We start from the raw sequence: 25,624 nt of genomic DNA, 5'->3' as shown, positions 1-25,624 counted from the left end.
TCGGCGACATTTATCAGCATTAATCTAGCTGTCAGATGAAGCCGTGATTAAAAGCATTAGTCCGCCTCTCAGCCGTCATATGTTCATTGTTAACTCGCTTCCTGATTCTCTCTCGACATGTGAAAGAAAACTACACTCTCTGCGCAGACTCCAGTCGGGTTTCGATTCATTGTAGGTTGTGTTTTCACTCGGTAATACTTTTCAGTATATGAGGAATATCGGAACTTGCTAGTAAATACGTAATGCAAAATAAACAATACAGTTCCAGTTTGAAACTACACAACAGCTTGCTAGTTGGCCATCTACCATCAACGACAATTGCTTCGTCTGCGAAAAATAGCTATGTAATTGTTGGTGGGTAAGATGGCAAGATGGATTATCAATACACAACACATTAACAACAGAACTTATTAATTTCATAACAGTTGCTCAACATGTTCCGAACGTCATTTATCCAAAACATTCTACAAAAAAATGTGATTTTTCACTGGTATTCACCATGTATTCGTGGCTGAATTTCTGTGGCAGCTAAACAAATATTTTCTTTTCTTATACAATCTGATAAAACCAGAAACCGGAACTTTGGCAGAATGCCTTTTTAAATGTGTTAAATCGGAGCAAATGTAAGCAACCTTTTTATTGACCAGAAACGTAGTTTTGGGAAAACGCAATTTTTAGTGGATATGTTATGTTTAAAAGAGGCGGGCGGAGGCTAAGTATAGGACAAATGTTACAAAAATGTATAAGGTATCCATTCACAAAAATAAAAAAAAAAAGAACAAAAATATTTACTTTCACCATTTTGACCAAAGACTCAGTCCTAATGTCCCTTAAGCAGCAATCCTCGGTTTAAAAAATAACACGACAGAAACGTATAGTCATTTCAGACGATAGATTATTTTTCCGGGCGCCCAAAATTACGAACCCCTACCACGAGTAGATGTCTGAGAAGCTACAGTATGAGCACGGCGTTAATATGACAAATAACGCCTCTACATTCATGGCTGACTGACAGTATTTTATCTAGTGTCTAGTACGTGTTATAATGCTCGATTAATTGTGTCTTGTAATCGGCTTACAGGAAGGGATTAAACTTGGTTCACTTCGGCTAATGAACTTCATGCAGACTCACCTCAGACTTCCCCTTAAGATAGCAGAGCTCCCGGTGCGCCGCTGAAGAATGCCACTCGATTCTCTGCAACACAGAAAAATTATACACGTCAATAAAATTAAGATCTTCATTACAGAAAACAGTATGTTAGTGTTATTAGTAGTATCATTTACAGGGAAACATTGTTCAATTGAGACGGTGTCGGGTGAAGTTCCTGGTTAGCTCAGTCGGTAGCGCGTTGGCGCGCTCAGCCAGACGTCCCGGGATCGATACCCGGCCCCGGAACATTTTTTTCCCTTGAAATTATTCGAGTCTGCTTCACAGGGAGCTTTACCTGAAAGCTAGATTTGCAAACTTACTAGTAATTTGAAATGAACGAACTATGTTGTAATGAAAACATTCCAAATAGTAGATCTAATAATAATTATTATTTATTTATGTATTTATTTATTGATATGTATGTGCTGGACAACAGCCATAGACCAATAAAAGTCCAGCACAGTGAAACAATTAATACAATAAAATGAACAACAGTGGTACAAATTACATAATAGAGATAACAACAAAATAAAGAACATAGATTACAACGATTAGTTTACAAGAATTAATACTATTATATTTTATGGAAAGGAGTTGATTCATACAAAAGTATTACCAATATGTGTAGAAAGATAATGCAATTAATATTAGCAAAGACATTGCCATGTTCTAATACTTCTATACATTGAATGGATCGAAATCGCCTACATGTAAGTTAGCATGTTTAATACATCTGGAGACCGGCGAGGAAGATTTAGAATTTATAATATAGAAGAGTTTGTGATGTCTCTTCAAAGGAATACGAAAGCTGACACTGTTTAAGAAAGATTGACAATTAATGTCACCTTTAAGGACCTTGCATAAGAATAAGTAATCGAGATCATGACGTCTGGCATACAGGCTTCGACATTTAAAGTGCTCACATTTTTTATCATAGTTATACTCAGAGTTATAAGGCAGGAATCTGTACGAACATAATGAAATAAATTTCATTTGAATATTTTCCAGTTTTGCCGAATCAGAACTAGTAACAGAGTTCCAAAGTACAGATGCATATTCGAGTTTCGGTCTCACTAATGTATAGTATAGTATTAAAAGAGAGTCAGGTGTTGAAAAAGAATAAGGAATTGGCCGAATTAATTCTAACATTCTTACTGCATGGTTATAAATATAATCAATGTGATTGTGAAAATATAATTTATTGTCAATTAATACACCGAGGTCTCTAATATAATCTTTTCTGTTAATTAATACATTTTTAGATGATAGTTATATTTTAGTGTAGAGGTTTTCCTTAAAAATGATATTACGTAAGTTTTGGATTCATTAATCATCATCCCGTTATCAACTGACCATAATAATAATAATAATAATAATAATAATAATAATAATAATAATAATAATAATAATAATAATAATAATAATAATAATGTGGCATCTATCTGGAATATTCTGGTCGCGTCGGGAAGTTGCGCGCGCATCTAGCGAGAAGCAAGGAGCATAGTCTACTGCAGGATTTGTTTAGGGTTGCGAGTTCTATCCATCCTTCAGAATAGTATTTGTATATGTAGAGGGTGGAAGTGAAATAATCCCGCAGATTTTCAGAGCGAACAGCTGATGTATATAACAAAAACCTGTAACACCATATTAGTGGAAATTTCATTGTTTTCTCAGAAAAGAAGCTTTTTTCCTCCAAATTTTTAACACCCACTTATTCGGTAACTATTGCGAATCGGATCGTGATTTTCGACCATACCGATAGAAGATCTATTAAAGAATCATTTATCTATCTGTCGTATTTCAATAATAAATTTAATTTAAAACCACCACCACTACTACTACTGCTGCTGCTACTATTTTTAGATGTTATTTTATTATAATTCATGCATGCAACTTTATTAAGCATGGAATCCTCCCCTGAGCACGAGAACACTCTCTTTCAGGGGAGTATACTAGAATTTTGTGTATTTACAATTTCTTTGTATTTTATTTTTCTGGCAATAAACTTATTCGTTCAGGCCGAAAGCAATGTTTCCAAGAGGTGGTCAAGCTATTAAATAAGTACTTTTAGTCAGTCTCAACGTGTATAAATAAGAGAAAGTCAAAATATTTAAGTATATACCAATTATTTTCACGAAAACTAGGTATCGCTTTTTGTTAAAATATAGAAAATAAAAAACCCACTATTTTTCGTATTTATAGCGCAAATTAAAACTGCCGCAAGATAATTTATAAATCGCATGAAAAATATTGTCATAGATCAGCGGTGACCAAAACTCGAGCTACAATGATTACATTCGACAGACAACCTATGAAGTAAGGAGACGGAGGAAAGGCATGAAAACTACAACCAGTGGTGGTTCCTGTACTAACATCTTGATAATCCCGCGGATAAAAATCTCAAGCTTTGCTGTATCAGTAATGTCACTGCTGTCATCAAGAGCCAGTGAATAATATACCATTTTTGTTGCTTCTTTTTTCAATCTTCCTCTTGAATATAATGAGGAATTTTCTAAATTCTTCTCTCGATACTTGGTCAAGAAATTCGTAGTTTTTAAAAATTAAAAACTTCCTATGGACAAGTTATTTAAACTATTTTAATCATTACTCTTTTGAAAAAATTCTGTTCTATTAAAAGATTTTAGAGGACGAGATATTTCAAACTCCATTATGTAGCTGACTTTCTTACATTTATTTATCTCATCTTTCTCTTCCTGGCTATGATTTAAGACATGTCAATTTCTAGCGTTTAACAGTTCGTTGGCACATAATATTGAATTAGTTTTTCTACAATATTATTATTAAATTAATAACTAATAAATAGTTACCCTCATCTGAAGATTAAGAAGATTAAAATTTAGATAAAACCTAATAATTTTATCCTTATAGGGAGAAGATCTAAAAATATCAATATTCATGCACTTACAGAAGAATTATAGAAACACATACTTAGTGGTCAATAATAATAATAATAATAATAATAATAATAATAATAATAATAATAATAATAATACATTATTCAGCGTGGCAATTAATGTTTCTATATACTCCTAATTGAACCGTTCAGCAAAGTACATTTATTAGGCCTACATTTTGTCCGACAGAACAATAAAAAAAGTTCTCATTCTTTACGAAACCATCTCTTACTGCTTGTAGAGACAGAGTTTGTAGAGCGACATGATACCGTCACTGCTTGCCTTCAGTACGTGAATGAAAAAAACAGCAATGTACAGGAAACTCCTCGTACTCTTTGAATGTCTGTGATTACACGATGTACTCACGACACCCGCTTTGGTCACCGCTGTCATAGATGAACTATAATTAACACTAAACGTGTATACATATGTGGTAAGCAACAACTAAAAATCATTTTTCGTGTTTATCGCTAATCGTCAGTGTCATAAATGAGTGCTGCTTTCGAGGTAATGTCTTGTACGCCAAGAGAGAAGAAAAGAATCTAGGCCTACATCATTAAGTTATTGTAATAGCTCACCACACTGCGTGAAGAAAGAGAAATAACACGACTGCAACCATATCAGCAGATGAAAGGACTGCATCGGAACCTCGGAGCATCCTTTAACTGCGCTGTCAAGGGTTTCCGCTCCAGTAGAGAGAGGCGTATTACATTAATGACTACACGACTCTTGACGTCTGAGCAACATCTAATCGTAAGAGCTTGTAGAGTGGATTTATACACTGACACAAGCGGCACTACAATAAAAATAATTATATTCAGGGCTAGAGCACGAAATGCTAATCCTGGCGCGGCCACAATCAGATATCTTCAGAACCAGAGTAAACAAGAAAACGAATGCAAGTAATTCGTCTCGCAAATCACGTGAAGCTTACAGTACGACCAACTAAACTGGACAGTGATGTCACAAAGGTGCTTAATTACCACGCATATGATTGCACTTTTACAATAAGTTTTTATGAGAGATTAGATTAATTAATCTCACTGAAAGTTAAGTCTATTTTTAAGCAGTGACACTGAGTTACAGACATGCAAGCAGGTTTGCTTGTATTCTATTTTTATTCTATTTATATTCGTACAATCTTTTATGGTCCGTTATAAATCATAATAGTACATTATACAACGAACCTATAATGGTAGTAATTAAGATGCGAGTATGTTTGAATTTATAAAACAGTTATATTACCGGTTCTTCTATATGGCTGTGAAACTTGGACTCTCACTCTGAGAGAGGAACATAGGTTAAGGGTGTTTGAGAATAAGGTGCTTAGGAAAATATTTGGGGCTAAGCGGGATGAAGTTACAGGAGAATGGAGAAAGTTACACAACACAGAACTGCACGCATTGTATTCTTCACCTGATATTATTAGGAACTTGAAATCCAGACGTTTGAGATGGGCAGGGCATGTAGCACGTATGGGCGAATCCAGAAATGCATATAGAGTGTTAGTTGGGAGACCGGAGGGAAAAAGACCTTTAGGGAGGCCGAGACGTAGATGGGAGGATGATATTAAAATGGATTTGAGGGAGGTGGGGTATGATGATAGAGACTGGCTTAATCTTGCAGAGGATAGGGACCGATGGCGGGCTTATGTGAGGGCGGCAATGAACCTTCGGGTTCCTTAAAAGCCATTTGTAAGCATTTGTAAGTTGTATATTTATGAAACGAGCGCAAGCGAGTTTCATAGTTTTCATACGAGCGTCTTAATTACCATTATAGGCAAGTTTCATACGAATAATTTCGAGGCAAAAATTGTACCGGGGCCGGGTATCGAACCCGGGACCTTCGGTTAAACGTACCAACGCTCTCCCAACTGAGCTACCCGGGAACTCTACCAGACACCGATCCAATTTTTCCCTCTATATCCACAGACCTCAAAGTGGGCTGACAACCGTGAAGCAACTAACATTGAGTGCACACTAACTCTGTGTGACTTAAATTGTGGTTTTCTGTTAACGAACAGTGACGTGTATTATGCAAATCAAGCTTTCAGGTAAATTCGATTTGGTGTCTGGTAGAGTTCCCGGCCAGCTCAGTTGGGAGAGCGTTGGTACGTTTAACCAAAGGTCCCGGGTTCGATACCCGGCCCCGGAACAATTTTTCCCTCGAAATTATTCAAATCAACTTTACAGGGAGTTATACCTGAAAGCTTGATTTGCAAGTTTCATACAACTTTTTATGCTCGACCAGATTTTTAAATTGAAATTATTCGTAAGTATTCATGTTATTCTTATCTGACTGAGGAGCGGAACTGACTTTGTGCAATACCTCGTAAATTGTGAGATGTGCGCAGACGCGAAAGTATTGATTTTTTCCGAGGAACAAATGTCATTGACCTTGATATAATCTAGAGAGTAAAATAAACATTAATCTTGATATAACCTTGAAAATGAATTAGACATTGAAAAACGAGATAGCAAATTGAATTTATTTGAATATTTTTTACAATTAACGCTAATTATTATAGTAACAGAACTGACTTTATTTCAACTATAGGTGATTTATTGTGCAATTGGTGAAATGAATTTGCGGTAATGTGTTGTGGAAGGCTGGAAGATGACGGTGAATTGATGTTAATTTGTATTTTGTTTTTTTCGACTGAGTTTAATATTACATTTGAGATTTCAATTTTATTTTGGATCGATTCTTCAACATAACCTTCTGCGACAGTATTGGATTTCCAGCCTCCGTGACGTTTCGCTAGTTGTCTTTCGATTGCATATCCGAGAATAATCGATACTTGCGCTTTCATATTGCTACAATGGTATTTTCTGATTGGTGGAACACCTGAACTTTAATGAATAGGTGTACTTTAATGAGGTCCATTAAAGGGCTGCTACCAGGTGTATAATTACTACATTTCGGCATGATCGAGCATAAATATCTTTATTAAACTTGCACTTTTCACAACATTTAGTTAAGAACATTGTAATTAATTCTCTTTCACTTTTGCGTACACAAAAATATGCCAAAGACTTTGACTGTTATACAGAGTGTCTGATTTAAGCCGTTCATTTTTGCCTTAGACAGCCCAAATATCAGTTCAGACATATGAGACGTATTTAATGGTTTCGCAAGCGGAATCTGAGGGGGTTTATAACGTCCACTGACATCGTCAAGTGAATGTTACGAATTTTAGTTTTCGTGTGACTATTTCGTTATATGACGTCATTCCATTTTCGGCCAATGAAGTGTAATTAAATTTTGAATTCCAACCAATCACAGTCATTACGTTGCGATAATTTCTGCAGCTCGATTTATCACTATCAATTTATCGCATGGTCGTTCTTTTGTTTAGTCAGTATCGCCAACTGTTTCCACGTAAATAGATGAGCATGAATCCATTGTACTAAATAAAATGCGAAATCCTACTTCCACATCTACATCTTCATCTTCTAATTCCATGGCCACTGTAATTAAAGAAAATGACACTCCTTCATAACAATTGTTCATTTAATTAAAATATTAATCAGGTTATTTGTAATTATAGGCCTACTATAAAATGTTTGAATTAAATTATGATTTCAGCAGATAATGAAAACGTATTTCTGTTATAATAACAAGAGAAACGCGCAGTACATGTAATTAACATTTTTAAACCTGTATTTCGCTTTTCTCAATTAGCATTACTGAATAACATTCAATTTCTTTATTGCGGTAATCGTTATTCATCTATTTCAACTTCACAATGTCTCAATAGGATAAGTATTCATAAATATACAATTATTAACATTTTTTGAGCGAATTTTAGGGATGTATTATTTACATTTTTATTTTATTCACGAAATAGTCCTAATAAATGTCACTCGAGGTCTGAGATTTCCGAAATAAATCCAGAAAATTAAATTTAAAAAATGACACGCGAAATTTTAAGGAAATTATCAACAGTAATCTCACTAGAGATTTTGATTTATCTAGAGAAAATCAAAATTCGAGTGGGATTTAATTGACTGTTGCACGATTAGAATAAAGTATTACAGATTAGAAGAAATAAAGTAGGCCTACCCTAATACGATAAAATATTAATTGATTTACTAAAATCCTATTCCACTAATGTTAGCTTCACCAAAACGTTTGAACGGAGCCGCCATTTTCAATTGACTATCTATGTGGTAAAGAAATGACGATCGCAAAGCATGTTTTATAGTACTGTAAAGAATTTGCAGTTTGAAATGTTGGCAAACAAAGAAACAAATGGTAGGGAGGTGATAAAAACAGAAGAAAGTATATAAAGATTAGAAGAAATAAAGTACTATAATACAATAATATAGGCATTAATTGACTTGCTAAAATTACATTTCACTAATGTTGGTTCACCAAAACGTTTGAACTGAACTATTATTTTCAGTTGACTATCTATGTGGGAGACAAATGACGATCGCAAAGCATGTTTTATAGTACTGTAAAGAATTTGCAGCTTGAAATGTTGGCAAACAAAGAAACAAATGCTAGGGAAGTGATAAAAATGCTATGGAAGTGATAAAATTGTAGCGATAAACAGCCATGATTGATTGAAACACGCCCTTTCGTACCGTTTTATTGGTCAAAAGTGGTATGACGTAGTAAAACACGGCTCTAATTTTGAGCTTTTAGAGGTCCGTGACACTCGAAAGTTTGGGAACCCCTGCGCAGATTGAACTAAATGTTGAGTTCAGGAACCTTTTCGTCTTAAATAAATGTCTAAACTATTTCCAACTAAAATTGAAGTAGACGTAAACAAAACCAAAATGTATTATTCCGCAATCGCAAGCTAGTTACCAAAGCAGCCTCCAGGGCGCATTATTTTCAGCAAGTGAGCACGCAGGGCAGCCACCGTCTGATATATTGCAGACAACATTTTAAAACATTCATTGAACTAACCAGTAAAATGTTCACAGAGGGTTAATATTTATTGTTTCTCTACTGGGAATAGTGGATTTTCTTTTTCTGTAGATTCGTGATTAAATGTTATTCTTTGAAGAGTGGAGAATTTCTTTAATTGTACAGAAATTTATTTGAGGTTGGCAACCCTGAATCTCGCACTGTGTTATACCAGCTGTGCTGATGTGCTCTGTGAAGCTGCAAGTCACCTTGGGAGGGATTTAATGCCTATTACGCATGCGCGTTGCCATAATACACGTTACAATGATGTAACATGCAATGTCTGAAACTACTAATATAAACATGTTGTTTAAATCGTAAGAAAGTGTTCTTATAAGCATGTTTAATTCACTCGTATTCCATATATATTATACATTTTACTATTTAAGAAAGAACTATTTTAATGTGATGGAAGAAGCTGACAAGCATGAGTTTGGAGGCGTTGTACGTCCAGTAGCCAATCAGGAACCATTATGCCACGTGCATTTATTTACATTTACTTCAATCTTTAGCTGGAAAGATTTTAGCTAAATATATTTTAACGTGAAATGATGGCAAAACTTTTTAGGTAACAGCTTCCCCTATTGCTTAGCGTAATCGAGGATTTATAAGCCAGAACAAACAAGTCGAGAAAGACCGTAAGTTTAAATCGAGGCTGCAGAGAGTCCGTGGAATGTAAATTGGTAGGTTGTAACTTAATATATCGTGTGGGTTTCCGAATACATCTTACTGGGATGCTTTCTCAAATCGCCGTGTAAGGGGCCCGGCATTTCTTTCAACGGGCGATACCATCGTCTTCGCAGACCAGTCGCAATGTTTAATTCCATTCAACTATAAACATTACACGAAACAAATTGCTCTCGTATGGGCATTACTTATGCACGAGCGCTCAATGTTGAAACAGAAATGGATAAAAATCATTCAGTGGAAGTGTTTCATTGGGGACCTACAGCACGCAAACATGCAGCAAGATTCGATCCTTAAGGCATGGAATTAAGGGTACAATTTATTCATTTTAGCCAGAATTCGCGTGTTTTATCGAGACATTAAGGGAGGTCCCTGTCCAATTCACTCGTACGTAGTTACGGCAACAGATCATGAGCTCGATTCCGAGACTTATCGTGGATTACAGTGTGTTATTTGGCTTTATATCTTCCTTGTTTCGAAAAGCTGTATCATTAAGATCTTTCAAAGTCCTACAAAGTCCGTTATCTCACGGTATCCTTTCATCACATTTCCTGTCATACTTTAATTTATGTTCTTTGTTTAATTTTCTTCTCCTTCCCTACACTTTTGATATAGAATATGCCTTTCCCGCTAAGAATATGGGCACCCGTTACGCCCGTGATATGACAGAATTTCAAATGCTTACTGCAACATGATCCACAGCCGAATACTAATGTTATTAGTGGTTAGGCCATGAATCACTGTAAATTGTGTGATCACGCCCAATGACGCCATCTCCCCTCGCTACGAGTATGTGGACGCCGAAGTTATGTATAAAATTAAGCCCTGCCGCACGGACTCTCTCAGCAATATCTCGGCATCGAGGGCAGCTACAGATCTGTGCGACCATTCGTTTGATTTGTAATCGCAAGTTCTGCAATATTACGTTGATAATAATACGTGCAATACTCTTGCACATTGAGTGAACCATAGTGAAAAATAGTGAGCTGGACTAATTTCGGATGTGCATGTTCTTCATTAATTACTTCTCTTATCTTTACACCTCTTTTTATTTTCTTCCATTCCTTACAACTTTCTTCTTGCTTCAATTTCTTATGCAAGTTTCTCGTTTACTCCCATTCATGACATCTTTTCCTTGTTTTCTCCCATTCCTTACACTTCTTTCTTGTCCTCTCTCATTTCTTACATCTCTTTCTTGTTTTTTTCCATTCCTTACACCTCTTTCTTGTACTCTCCCATTCCTTACATCTCTTTCTTGTTTTCTCCCATTCCTTACATCACTTTCTTGTTTTCTCCCTTTCCTTACACCTCTTTCTTGTTTTCTCCCATTCCTTACATCTCTTTCTTGTTTTCTCCCATTCCTTACATCTCTTTCTTGTTTTCTCCCATTCCTTACATCTCTTTCTTGTTTTCTCCCATTCCTGACATCTTTCTTGTTTTCTCCCATTCCTTACATCTCTTTCTTGTTTTCTCCCATTCGTTACATCTCTTTCTTGTTTTCTCCCATTCCTTACATCTCTTTCTTGTTTTCTCCCATTCCTTACATCTCTTTCTTGTTTTCTCCCATTCCTTACATCTCTTTCTTGTTTTCTCCCATTCCTTACATCTCTTTCTTGTTTTCTCCCATTCCTTACATCTCTTTCTTGTTTTCTCCCATTCCTTACATCTCTTTCTTGTTTTCTCCCATTCCTTACATCTCTTTCTTGTTTTCTCCCATTCCTTACATCTCTTTCTTGTCCTCTCCCATTTCTTACAACTCTTTCTTGTTTTCTCTCATTTCTTACATCTATTTCTTGTTTTCTCCCATTCCTTACATCTCTTTCTTGTTTTCCCCCATTTCTTACACCCATTTGTTTTCTCGAATTCTTCAGACCTCTTTCTTGTTTGTTCCATTTCTTACACCTCTTTCTTGTCCTCTCCCATGTATTACACCTCTTTCTTGTTTGCTCCCATTCCTCACACTACTTTCTTGTTTTCTTCCATTCTTTACATCTCTTTCTTGTTGTCTGCCATTTTTGTACCTCTTTCTTGTATTCTGTCCATCTGTATACCCTCTTCTTTCTTTTTTCCGCGTTTTATCCCATTTCTTACAACTTTTTGTTTTGTCCCACTCCTTACACCTCTTTCTTGTTTTCTCTGCTTCTTTACAGCAATTTCTTCTTTCCTCAAATTCTTCCATTACTTCATTTTCTTTCTTCTGTTATTTAATTCTTTATTTTATATTGCTATTTTTATTTATTTCTCCTTCCTCTCTATCTGATATCCTACTTACCTCCACCCCTTCTTTAATTCTGCGCCCTTTCTTCCCCTCCCTATTCTCCGTTCTCTTTCACGTCTCTCCTTTATTTTTATTTTCCTCCGTTAATTTTATTTCTTTCCTCATACCACTTTCTCTCTCATTTTTTCAAATACATATCCAAACAAATGAGATAAACTAAGGTATGCTGTCTCCCATTTTCATGCATTTTTGCAATAATATTACAATAGCCCATTCAATTCTAAATACTGAGCACGCATGTCAGTGTGTAACACGACATAATTGCCATCGTCTATATCAGTTAATGAAGCTTTATCCATTATTACAGAAATGTCAGTGAAATCGAAAGATACGTACGTGCCTTTTAACTGACTTTTTAATTAACTGACTCTCAATTTTATAAAAATTGTTGGGATAATAAAAAGCATTATAAACCTTTCGCCGATCGTTTTAATTATTTGTTCGTGGATGTATACGTGTTCGTTTCGCTTGTCACGACCTGCGGTAACCTATTATTATCGGCCTAGAATTACAAATATGTCAGCTTTCCCAGCGACAAATGAGCGAATGTTTAAATTTTCTGTTCTCATTTTTTCCGACAAGCTGGAGGTCGTGTTATAGAAGGCGGTGGCACGATATGCTAATCCTGCGGCAACGCTATCTCGTCCTATTTGCAACGTGAAATATAGTCAGTGATAGGCAACACGCGCGCGGCCATGTCACATCGGCCGGGGCGTGACGTGTCGTTTCGCGTGACGCAGGACCATCACGTGATTCAGTTTGCCTCAATCTTGTAATGTCAACAGAATGGATTGGCCAGTGATAAAAGACACAAACACATACACAAAAGAACTTCATGTTCGCAAAGGTTTCAATTCATTTCTACAGCAGAAGAAATTTAAAGCAATCCGCCATAACCTATAAATTCACTTTTATCTAACGACTTAATTTCATTTACTTAAGAATTCTTTCGAAGTGGGGCAAAGATTATCATCTGAAGGTCTTTATGGACCCACTTGAAGCTAAAATTAACTTTACTCAAGCCATTTTTGACAAACTGAAGGTTAAAACTGTATATTAAAATACATTTTATACGTGTCAACTGAGAAGTTATATTCGTCCCAAGTTTAAGCACGTGCAAACACGCAATTCATCATCGATATAAAAATGCTAATACGGAATGAAACATGGACAACCCCCTCTAACGGGCTTCATCAGTAAAAATTATACGAAATTCAACTATAATGTCCAGAATTATTAAACGAATATTTAAGCCCCATTTCGGTAGTCATGTGCAAACTAATTCATGAACCTGCTCATTAATGTATCGGCTAATTCATGCACTGACTAATTAATTTACCAACTAATTCATGAACCGACTCATTCATTTATCGACTAATTCATTCACAGACTCATTTATTTGCCTAATTCATGAACCGACTAATTTATTGACTAATTCATAACACGACTCATTTATTTATTTATTAATTCATGAACCTACGCATTCATTTATTAACTAATTCATGAACCGACTCATTTATTGACTATTCATAAACAGACTCATTAATTGACTAATTCATGAACCGACTCATTAATTGACTACTTCATGAACCGACTAATTAATTTACCGCTAATCCATGAATGACTCCTTCATTTATCGGCTAATTCATGCACCGACTCATTCATCTCTCGACTAATCTATGCACTGACTCATTTATTTATTGACTAATTCATGTACCGACTCATTCATTTATTGACTCATTCATAAACCGACTCATTTATTTATTGACTAATTCATAACACGACTCATTTATTTATTGACTAATTCATGAACCTACGCATTCATTTATTGACTAAATCATGAACCGACTCATTTATTGACTAATTCATGAACCGACTAATTAATTGACTAATTCATGAACCGGCTCATTGACTAATTCATGAACCGACTCATTCATTTATTGACTAATTCATGTACCGACTCATTTATTTATTGATTAATTCATGAACCTACGCATTCATTTATTGACTAATTCATGAACCGACTCATTGACTAATTCATGAACCGACACATTTATTTATTGACTAATTCATGTACCGACTCATTCATTTATTGACTAATTCATGAACCGACTCATTTATTTATTCACTAAATCATGACCGACTCATTCATTGAGTAATTCATGAACCGATTCATTTATTTATAGAGTAATTTATGAACCGACTCATCCATTTATTGACTAATTCATGAACCGACTCATTTATTTACTAATTCATGAACCGACTCTTTCATTAATTGACTAATTCTTGAACCGACTTATTCATTTATTGACTAATTCATGAACCGACTCATTCATTGGCTAATTCATGAATCGACTCATTCATTGAGTAGTTCATGAACCGATTCATTCATTTATAGAGTAATTTATGTACCGACTCATCCATTTATTAACTAATTCATAAACTGACTCATTCATTTATTGGCTAATTCATGAACCGACTCATTCATTTACAGAGTAATTTATGAACCGACTCATCCATTTATTGACTAATTCATGAACCGACTCATCCATTTATTGACTAATTCATAAACCGATTCAGTAATTCATGAACAGACTCATTCATCTATCGATTAATTCATACACCGAGTAATTCTTATATTGCTGTAAGGTGACTGAAACTTGCTTTATGAATAGATTTCTCTGAAGATATAATGTGGCATACAGTTTATGCGACAGACGTAATGAATCCTCCGATTTCATAAGAAACTGAAAACTTGCTTAGCTAATGATAGGCCTATATTCTCAGCGCGAAGTGGTTACTGAATTAAACAATAATAAATACATTCTCTACTTGTAAACACTTGTTTGATTAGAAGCGGACAGGCGATACATGGAATGCTCATAAGCAATTAATCAGTCAACACAGAAATAATAATTTCATGAATCAAAGTCAGAAAAAAAATTAATTTCCTAAATGGATAAATCCTTTTGATGTCTACTGTCGAACTGTCAGCAACTGCAAATATGAATGGAAATCGTTGCATTAATATTTTAGGTTTTTACAAAGTCGCAACTGGTTTAATTTTGTCGATAAAAATAATCCCTTGTAATTAGAGGCGGATATCTGAAAGAGAATATAATGAAGTGATGAAATTTTAATTTAATCAAAGACACTCTGCTAGATATGAGCTAGGCAAATGAACGTGCAGCGTATTTAGCATATATATATATGCAAAACATAATTAAAAACTTACAAAACTTTCAAGGATGCAAAGTCGCAGAGACTCGAAATAAAACAGGACATTAGAGTTTTCACACACCATTATTCTTCGGTTTGATCGAAGGACATACACGCCGATAGAAGTCTGTGGAATTCTTCATTACTGTTAAAGGAAGAGCAACCATAGCTGAGTGGTATTTTCGACTATTCTTAAGACGAATGAAAGAACATCCATAGCTGAGTGGAATTTTCTACTATTCTTTAGACAAATTGAAGAGCAACCATAGCCGAATGGAATTCTCGACTATTTTAAGACGAATGAAAGAACATCCATAGCTGAGTGGAATTTTCGACTATTCTTTAGACAAATTGAAGAGCAACCATAGATAAGTGGAATTTTCTACTATTCTTTAGACAAATTGAAGAGCAACCATAGATAAGTGGAATTTTCTACTATTCTTTAGACAAATTGAAGAGCAACCATAGATAAGTGGATTTTTCGACTATTTTTTAGACAAATTGAAGAGCAACCATAGATAAGTGGAATTTTCGACTATTTTTTAGACAAATTGAAGAGCAACCATAGATAAGTGGAATTTTCTACTATTCTTTAGACAAATTGAAGAGCAACCATAGATAAGTGGAATTTTCGACTATTTTTTAGACAAATTGAAGAGCAACCATAGATAAGTAGAATTTTCGACTATTTTTTAGACAAATTGAAGAGCAACCATAGATAAGTGGAATTTTCTACTATTCTTTAGACAAATTGAAGAGCAACCATAGATAAGTGGAATTTTCGACTATTTTTTAGACAAATTGAAGAGCAACCATAGATAAGTGGAATTTTCTACTATTCTTTAGACAAATTGAAGAGCAACCATAGATAAGTGGAATTTTCGACTATTCTTTAGACAAATTGAAGAGCAACCATAGATAAGTGGAATTTTCGACTATTCTTTAGACAAATAGAAGAGCAACCATAGATAAGTGGAATTTTCGACTATTCTTTAGACAAATTGAAGATCAACCATAGATAAGTGGAATTTTCGACTATTCTTTAGACAAATTGAAGAGCAACCATAGATAAGTGGAATTTTCGACTATTCTTTAGACAAATTGAAGAGCAACCATAGATAAGTGGAATTTTCGACTATTCTTTAGACAAATTGAAGAGCAACCATAGATAAGTGGAGTTTTCGACTATTCTTTAGACAAATTGAAGAGCAACCATAGATAAGTGGAATTTTCGACTATTCTTTAGACAAATTGAAGAGCAACCATAGATAAGTGGAATTTTCGACTATTCTTCAGACAACCATAGCCGAATGGAATTCTCGACTATTTTAAGACGAATGGGAGAGCAACCATAGATGAGTGGAATTCTCCATTATTCTTAAGAACATCCATGCCTGAGTGGAATTTTCGATTATTCTTAAGATGAATGGAAGAACAAACATAGCTGAGAGAAATTCTCGACTTTCTTAAAACAAATGGGAGAGCAAGCATAGCTGAGTGGAATTCTCAGTCATACTTAAGACGAATGAGGGAGCAACCGTAGCTGGGTGGAATTCTCTTCTATTCTAAGACGAATGGAAGAACATCCATAGCTGAGACATCAAAGAGCTTCTCTTAAAATTATGCAAGCCTCTTCCTCTGATTTAAAACGGAGTACAGCTGTTGGGACCTTTATACGTCTATTAATACTTACTTACAAATGGCTTTTAAGGAACCCGAAGGTTCATTGCCGCCCTCACATAAGCCCGCCATCGGTCCCTATCCTTTGCAAGATTAATCCAGTCTCTATCATCATATCCCACCTCCCTCAAATACATCTTAATATTATCCTCCCATCTACGTCTCGGCCTCCCTAAAGGTCTTTTTCCCTCCGGTCTCCCAACTAACACTCTATATGCATTTCTGGATTCGCCCATACGTGCTACATATTTATTTATTTAACTAGCTAGCTAGCGAGTAGAAATTAAATTTATAAAACAAAAAGTTTCTAGCCACTATCGTAAGAGCCAGGCTCGCATACGGTGTGGTCTTAGTGAATAATATAACATAAAATTTACAAGGACAGTTTACTAAATACAGTAAGTAAATTAATGGTTAAGAAGTTCTGTTATAGGCCATATGAGGACTCAGTACCATAAAATATGACACATTATCTAATAGACGGCATGTCAAAAACTACTTTTTTGATAGCAAGAATGCTCAAAACCCTGAAATAGATTCTGAGACATCAATAGTTTCTCTTTATACTGTGTCCCGTAATGAGAACTTGTAAAACATATGAAATCAATTTTTGGTTGTAAGACTTACTCCTTGCTTTTCTCTATCAGTAATTGCTCCATTATCGCTATAACATATCAACTCTAGGTTCTGAAATTCAAAAGGGTCATTCCATAAATATCTAGTGAATGCGACCACTGGTTAGAACCCGGATACTCAGACACGCTGCTTGTACATGAGGCCATCACAGCAGGCAATAATAATGGGGCATTGTATGTTTATCGCTACTTATTGTCAGCAATTCGCAAGAATCATGAGTTTGCAATGAAGATACACGATAGTAAGAACAATACTGTTCGCAATATTCTAATCGACGAGGAATCTCAAAGCGTTGCGCTTCGGTGAGCATTGCAGTTTGCGGCGAACAAGGCGCGAAGACATAAATCTTTGACACCTAAGAAAGCAATCACAACAAAAGAAATAAAATCTACTGTACCCGAGTATTATGAAAACAGTGAAGTAGTTTTCCGCCAGGATCTTCGGAGATGAAGTTCTATTATATATTTTGACCACTGAACGATAAATTAAGTCTTATCATAATCATAATAATCATCATAATTTACTATTAAATAATATGTATGACAGATAATTGCTCCGAATTTGAATAAAAATATTGCTTTGCATTTCTGGAGAAGGGTTTCGAGCTAGCTATAGTGTTCACTGTTCAAGCAACCTCATCTATAGACGCCCTCGGTCTTTCCTATGTCTCTATTCAATTTCTAATGGTTATTTCCCAATATTCGTTTTCTTACAATCTTCCCATAGTTTGCAGCCACACTTATAATTCTTTCTTAGGAATCAATTTCTTCTGTGGTTCATCGCATTGTATCTCTGACAAAAATCTTACAAAACACATGTCCCAGTCTCCAGCATTTCTCACTATTGTTGGTCTAAACTCTAACATTTGAACCCATAGAAAAAAGTTTGTACTGCCGAGATATATATTTTAATTTTTAAGGATATGGGAAGACAGACCGATTCGATTAGACTAGATGATTCCATTTCATTACGGCCTACATCAGACAAATTCGATTTGATTACAGACAGGTAGATTCGACTGCATCAGACAGATACATTCGATTCGATTATATAAGACAGATTTGATTCGTTTATATCAGACAGATTCAATTTCATTAGGGCCTATCAGACAGATTCGACTCCATTATATGAGACAGGTAGATTCGATTGCATCACACAGACAGATTTGATTCGATTATATCAGACAGATTCGATTCGATTAAACCAGACAGACAGATTTGATTCCATTAGGGCTTACATCAGACAGATTCAGTTCAATTACATCGGACAGGTAGATTCGATTGCATCAGACAGACAGATTTTACTCGATTACATCAGACAGACAGATTTGACTTGATTATATCAGACACGTAGATTCGATTCCATTAGGGCCTGCATGAGATTGGATTCGATTACATCAGACAGATTCGTATCGCTTATATCAGATAGGCAGATTCGATTCCTATATCAGACAGATTCGATTCGATTACATCCGACTAAATCAGATTCGACTGCATCAGGCTAGATCAGATTACAGACAGATTACATTTGATTGCATCAGACGAGATCGCACTAGATCCGACTACATCAGACTAGAACAGACTACGTCAGACTAGATACGATAACGTCAGACTATAACCAACTACCTCCGACTAGGTACGACCACGTCAAACTAGATACGACTATGTCAGACTAGACACGACTATGTCAGAGTAGACACGACTATGCCAAACTAGAACAGACTACGTTAGGTTAGATGCGATTACGTCAGACTAGACACGATTACATCAGGCTAGATACTGTTATATCAGATTAGAACCGATTACGTCAGACTATATACAACTACGACGGACTAGAACCGACTATGTCGGACTACATACAACTACGACGGACTAGAACCGACTACGTCGGACTACATACAACTACGACAGACTAGAACCGACTACGTCAGACTAGATACAACTACGACAGACTAGAATCGACTACGTCAGACTACATACAACTAAGACGGACTAGAACCGGCTACGTCAGACTAGATACGATTACATCAGTCCAGATCCGACTACATCAGACTAGATCAGAATGCATCACAATAGATCAGATTACATCAGACAGATTCGATTACATCAGACTAGATCAGATCCGATTCGACTGAATACATAGATAGATAGATGGATGGATGGATGGATGGATGGATGGATAGATAGATAGATAGATAGATAGATAGATAGATAGATAGATAGATAGATAGATAGATAGATAGATAGATAGATAGATAGATAGATAGATAGATAGATAGATAGATAGATAGATAGATAGATAGATAGATAGATAGATAGATAGATAGATAGATAGATAGATAGATAGATAGATAGATAGATAGATAGATAGATAGATAGATAGATAGATAGATAGATAGATAGATAGATAGATAGATAGATAGATAGATAGATAGATAGATAGATAGATAGATAGATAGATAGATAGATAGATAGATAGATAGATAGATAGATAGATAGATAGATAGATAGATAGATAGATAGATAGATAGATAGATAGATAGATAGATAGATAGATAGATAGATAGATAGACAGACAGACAGAAACAGGTAGATGGACGGATGGATGGATAGTCAGACACAGATAGACAGGAGTTAAAAAACGATCCACTAATGCTAAAAAACTAGACATGTACAAACAGATGTATAGATAGATAAAATATATTATATATAAGAAAATAAAGATGCAGGCCTAGATAGTCATTAACAATATACAGTATAGGTAATTCAATGCTGTTTAATGTCATGTGGTTCACATTTAGGTAAATATTTCTGTAAACATTCGTGAATGCTCATACACAAAATGCGAGAGTACGGATAAAAGATGCGTCTGTGAACAAACCAGCGAGCCGGGGTGTACGCCTTGTGCGTGTTTGATTGTGATTAATATGGACGGCTACGGCTCAGAGCCGGGCGGTGTGATGTTGCCACCTCTGCCCGCCCTCACACAGGAATATTGAATAACAGCAACCCAACACCAGTCCCTCTGTCACATCTTACCACTGTCAGCCCTCGTATTGGTTTCTTTGATAACGTGCAATTTTAGTTATTGTAATGGATGTCACTGCAGCCAACTTGACCATGCGAGCTTCAAGGTGAACTTCGATTCGGTTCAACATTATTTTCGGCAGCTACAGATGAAAGTAAACGACAGACAGACAGACAGGAAGATCCTTTCATACAAGACATAATGAACATATTAAAGCTATAACCAAACCCTACATCACATCAAATTACGCAGACCACATTATCGACAATAATCATGACTACAATAATATAGAAACAGATATGGAAATTTTACACATCACACCAAAAAGTTCACAGTTAAACATCTTAGAACAATACGAAATATATAAACATACAATAACATACCCACAACATATACTTAATACACAATTACAGTTGAATACCCACACATTATTCGACGTCATGATGCGTCATAACATACATACAACCAGCCCCCACCATAAGAGCAACATACCCCCACCCCTACAATTGACAAACGCACATCGCAGAATTCAAGATCACCAGTAGTTCAAGAGACACTGATGAAGACGTAACATAACGTCGAAACGGGCCGTCTATCGAAGGTATATTCCTTTTTTAAATTTCAACACTTTTTAATGCGTGACTAAGTAATTTTATATTTTTAACAAACAAAGTGTTAACATAGATTAAGGGTGTTTGAGAATAAGGTGCTTAGGAAAATATTTGGGGCTAAGCGGGATGAAGTTACAGGAGAATGGAGAAAGTTACACAACACAGAACTGCACGCATTGTATTCTTCACCTGACATAATTAGGAACATTAAATCCAGACGTTTGAGATGGGCAGGGCATGTAGCACGTATGGGAGAATCCAGAAATGTATATAGAGTGTTAGTTGGGAGACCGGAGGGAAAAAGACCTTTAGGGAGGCCGAGACGTAGATGGGAGGATAATATTAAAATGGATTTGAGGAAGGTGGGGTATGATGATAGAGACTGGATTGATCTTGCACAGTATAGGGACCGCTGGCGGGCTTATGTGAGGGTGGCAATGAACCTTCGGGTTCCTTAAAAGCTATTTGTAAGTAAATAAAGTGCTAACGTGAACTTTACTCAATGAATACATATGAGATTAACCAGAAGCCAGAAGCGTGTTCCACCCTGTACATAAGCTCACTGTTAGACTTTTATAAAGCATTATAGCCATGTTCGTCCCGCTTTTATTGGAAGCAGTTATATGGACTTAGCTTATAGCTATTGGCTGCTTCGAAAACTGAATTCAGTGACCTCCCCGTTAGCGTGATGGCCTGGTATTAAGGGAACAGTGGTTTGAATCCCATATTTATAGATTTTTCTAAGTTCTTTAAGAATCGTAAATTTCACTGAAGACCTCTAGCAGTGCCAGTAGAAATTGTTATCGTTGCAATTCTACAGCTTCGGAGCAATAAACTAAAAATCAAGTACACGTCTCAAAACAGCAGACAGATTGGGTCATACTGCAAAATCCTCAGGTTTTAAAACTTTTCCAATACCGTAACTGAAAGATTCAATATTTTTTTCATCTTTAGATAGTCGTTTCTATTAATGTGTAACCTGATTTTCGACTTGAGATAACTACAAAATCTCTGAGGAGCGACTTTCTTTGGGGTTCATAGGTTTACTTATGACTCATAAAATAAGTGTCTCTGAATGGGAGGATTGCAGGCAAAATTATCTGAAGGCTATTCTTTTTCTGCCAAGTGTTCTACGTTTCTTTTGAGGGCTAATGTCTCCATTGAGACGGGACGGCATGAACTACTGTATAGGCCTACAGTAAATCTTAAATTTGCTACTAAGGTACTATTCTACTCTTAATTTTTAACTTCCCTTTAAAAATGTTATTTTATTTTTATGTTATCTCAAAGCTTGAACTTTAATAATAATAATAATAATAATAATAATAATAATAATAATAATAATAATAATAATAATAATAACAATAATAATTCTTTATTTATACTGGCAGAGTTAAGGCCATAGGGCCTTCTCTTACACTCTACCAGGTCACAAAGTATACAAGCAGTTAAAATTTAACAAAAAGTTAAAGAACAGAATACTAACATATTACAAAAAAAATAATAGCATAATAAAATCGACACTAAACAACATGAAAATAATGAATATAATGAAAGCAACTCATTTAGTACAAATGGTTAATATGGAAAAACGTAAGGAAGAATATATCAAAATGGAATGTAATAAAATAATAATAAAAAAGAAAAGAAATACGAAAATTAAATAAAATTCACGATAAAAAGGCTATGATAATAAATTCATCGGCTGATAAAGGGAACAAAAAGGGAAAAGGAAGGAAAAAGAAATATATATATATAGCCTATATTTTTACAAAACTATGGCAGAGAAAAGGGCTTAAAACTGAAAGGAATCTAATTCAAAAAGTGCAATTTTAATTTATTTTTGAAACTAGACAATGTCCGACAGTCTCTGACATGTTGTGGTAGAGAGTTCCAGAGATGAGCTGCAGAGACCGTGAAGGATGTTCTGTGTTTAGGAATGGAGAGTGTGATATGGTGTTGTGAGCGAGTATCTATTTCGTGATATGAGGACAAATGTTGAAAACGAGAAGCTAGTTCTAGTTTTCAGAAATATATCTGTTTTGTCTCTATGATATTAGGTTAATTAATTAGTTAATTTTTATTGACCGGAAACACCATTTCTTTAAACCGGAAGTGCAGTTCTGCAAGTGACAATCCGCCACATTCTGTCAATTTTGTATATATTTTTCGTATAACAACAATTCGAATATGGCGGTAGAGATTCACTGTTCTATTTTTCATAGAGTCACAAAGCTGTGTGCTTGGTTACAATTTTTCATACCCTCAGGATGTAAATGATTTTTCTCAGTGTTCAGTTTTACAGCATTTTACAATACTAATGTTAATACAAAATGCACTTAAAATTGAGATATTTTCATCGTCCTTGCACCAAAATGAAGCTCATTAACTTAGCTACAAACAGTGTCCTACTGCTTAACGAAGTTAATTTAAAACTGTAAGATCTTAAATTTTTATTTTTATGTTTGAAATTTTCAAAAAATAAAGTGGCATTTTTCCTTTATGGCACAAGATAGGGGAAAACTGTTCTCACAGCGTATTCTGTGTTCTTTTATAAGTGAGGCAGTGAAAGAAATTTTGTTCTAACATAAAAACTGTGGGCCAAGGAGTAAAGCAAACAAATTTCAGATTTCGCTTTAAAAAAATTGCCTTCCAAAAAGTATTTGAGATGTTATTTTGTGTGTCTATTTTTAATTACGTTTCAAGTAATCAGAGAAAAAAGAGTTTTTAAAATCTGGATAAAAGCTGTAAATTTTTCTCCCAAGGGTAGGTAAGTACCTTAAGGGGTTAGGTACACCTTACAGCAGTAAAATTTTTGGAAATATTCCTCCATTACTGCATCTGGTACAATAATGAAAATTGGCATGTGTAAAACACTATCCTTCTGCTATATGAAAAAAAAAAATTACGATTTAAAAAAAATTATATATATATATATTTTTTTCAAAATTCAAAACGATGGCAGTTTACTGTGCAGTGATGAAGCGTTTCTCTCATAACTCATAAACTTGTTAACTTTTTCATGTTCTCTCTCTTTTAATTTATTGCTGAAACTCATGTTTACAATATCATGAACTTTCAACTACATTCCTTAATAAATAATATTTTTTTTTATTTGGTGTTAGAAGAAAATACTGATATTTGACCATTTTTTAAAAATGAATTAATTTTTTGTCAGACAATCTATCAAAGGTAGAGAAGTGATCTTGCATATATTGTATATATGGCATGCATACATACACACAAAAAATTTCATCACAGAATGTTGCGATAGTTTTTTTAGTTATGTGGGAAACGCTTCATCACTGCACAGTGAACTGAATTTTGAAAAAAAAAAAAAAATGCATTTTTTTTAATCGTAAAAATATTTTCCTCATATAGCAGGACAGTGTTTTACACATACTAATTTTCATTATTGTATAAGATACAGTAATGGAGTGAAAAAATGTTGAATATTTCCAAATTTTTTTTTTCCTCAATTACTGTATCTTGTACAATAATGAAAATTGGTATGTGTAAAACACTGTCCTTCTGCCGTAAGAAAAAAATATTTTTACGATTTAAAAAAAAAAATATTTACATTTTTTTTTTCCCCAAAATTCAGTTCACTGTGCAGTGATGAAGAATTTCCCACATGACTCAAAAACTATCCAACATTCTGCGATGAAATTTTTTGTGTGTATTTATGCATGTCATATCTACAATATTTTTTAGTTGGTTATTTTACGACGCTTTATCAACATCTAAGGTTATTTAGCGTCTGAATGAGATGAAGGTGATAATGCCGATGAAATGAGTCCGGGGTCCAGCACCGAAAGTTACCCAGCATTTGCTCATATTGAGTTGAGGGAAAACCCCGGAAAAAACCTCAACCAGGTAACTTGCCCCGACCGGGAATCGAACCCGGGCCACCTGGTTTCGCGGCTAGACGCGCTAACCGTTACTCCACAGGTGTGGATTATCTACAATATGATGCAAGATCACTTCTCTACCTTTGGTAGATTGTCTGATAAAAAGGAAATTCATTTAAAAATAGTCAAGTATTAGTACTTTTCTCTAACACAAAATAAAAAGAAATATTATTTATTAATGAATGTAGTTGAAAGAGCATGATATTGTAAACATGAGTTTCATTAATAAAATAAAAGAGAGAGAGAATATGAAAAAGTTAACAAGTTTATGAATTATGAGGGAAACGCTTCATCACTGGACATTAAAAAAAAAGTAAATGATTTTTTTTTAAATCGTAAAAATATATATATATTTTTTCATATAGAAGAAGAACAGTGTTTTACATATACCAATTTCCATTATTGTACAAGATACAGTAATGGAGGAAAAAAATGTTGAATATTTCCAAAAATTTTATTACTGTAAGCTGTACCTAACCCCTTAAGTTGGTACTTTTATTATATCTTTTTCTTACTTAGCCTACTTTTTCTCTGTGCAATATTTTTTTTTATTTTTTTTTATTCTGGTGGTGTGATAGAGAAGACTCGGT

General features: G+C 34.8%; 1 protein-coding gene across 10 annotated transcripts in view; it reads right to left on the bottom strand.

Moving 5' to 3' along the window:
* Nucleotides 1–25,624, bottom strand: part of LOC138696915 (semaphorin-1A) — a 1,424,789-nt gene that overhangs the window by 161,391 nt on the left and 1,237,774 nt on the right. For all 10 annotated transcript variants that reach the window (XR_011331488.1, XM_069822398.1, XM_069822403.1 and 7 more), the window contains one exon: nt 1,133–1,195. Coding sequence is in view for 9 of the 10 variants with exons in the window: in XM_069822398.1 (XP_069678499.1) it covers nt 1,133–1,195 (63 nt within the window). In the remaining variant the exon portion in view is untranslated. The remainder of the gene's footprint in view (nt 1–1,132; nt 1,196–25,624) is intronic.

The sequence above is a fragment of the Periplaneta americana genome, chromosome 3, assembly GCF_040183065.1.
Source record: "Periplaneta americana isolate PAMFEO1 chromosome 3, P.americana_PAMFEO1_priV1, whole genome shotgun sequence".
Classification (NCBI taxonomy): Eukaryota; Metazoa; Arthropoda; class Insecta; order Blattodea; family Blattidae; genus Periplaneta; species Periplaneta americana.
The sequence above is the reverse complement of the archived record's forward strand: the minus strand, read 5'-3'. Positions and strand labels throughout refer to the sequence as shown.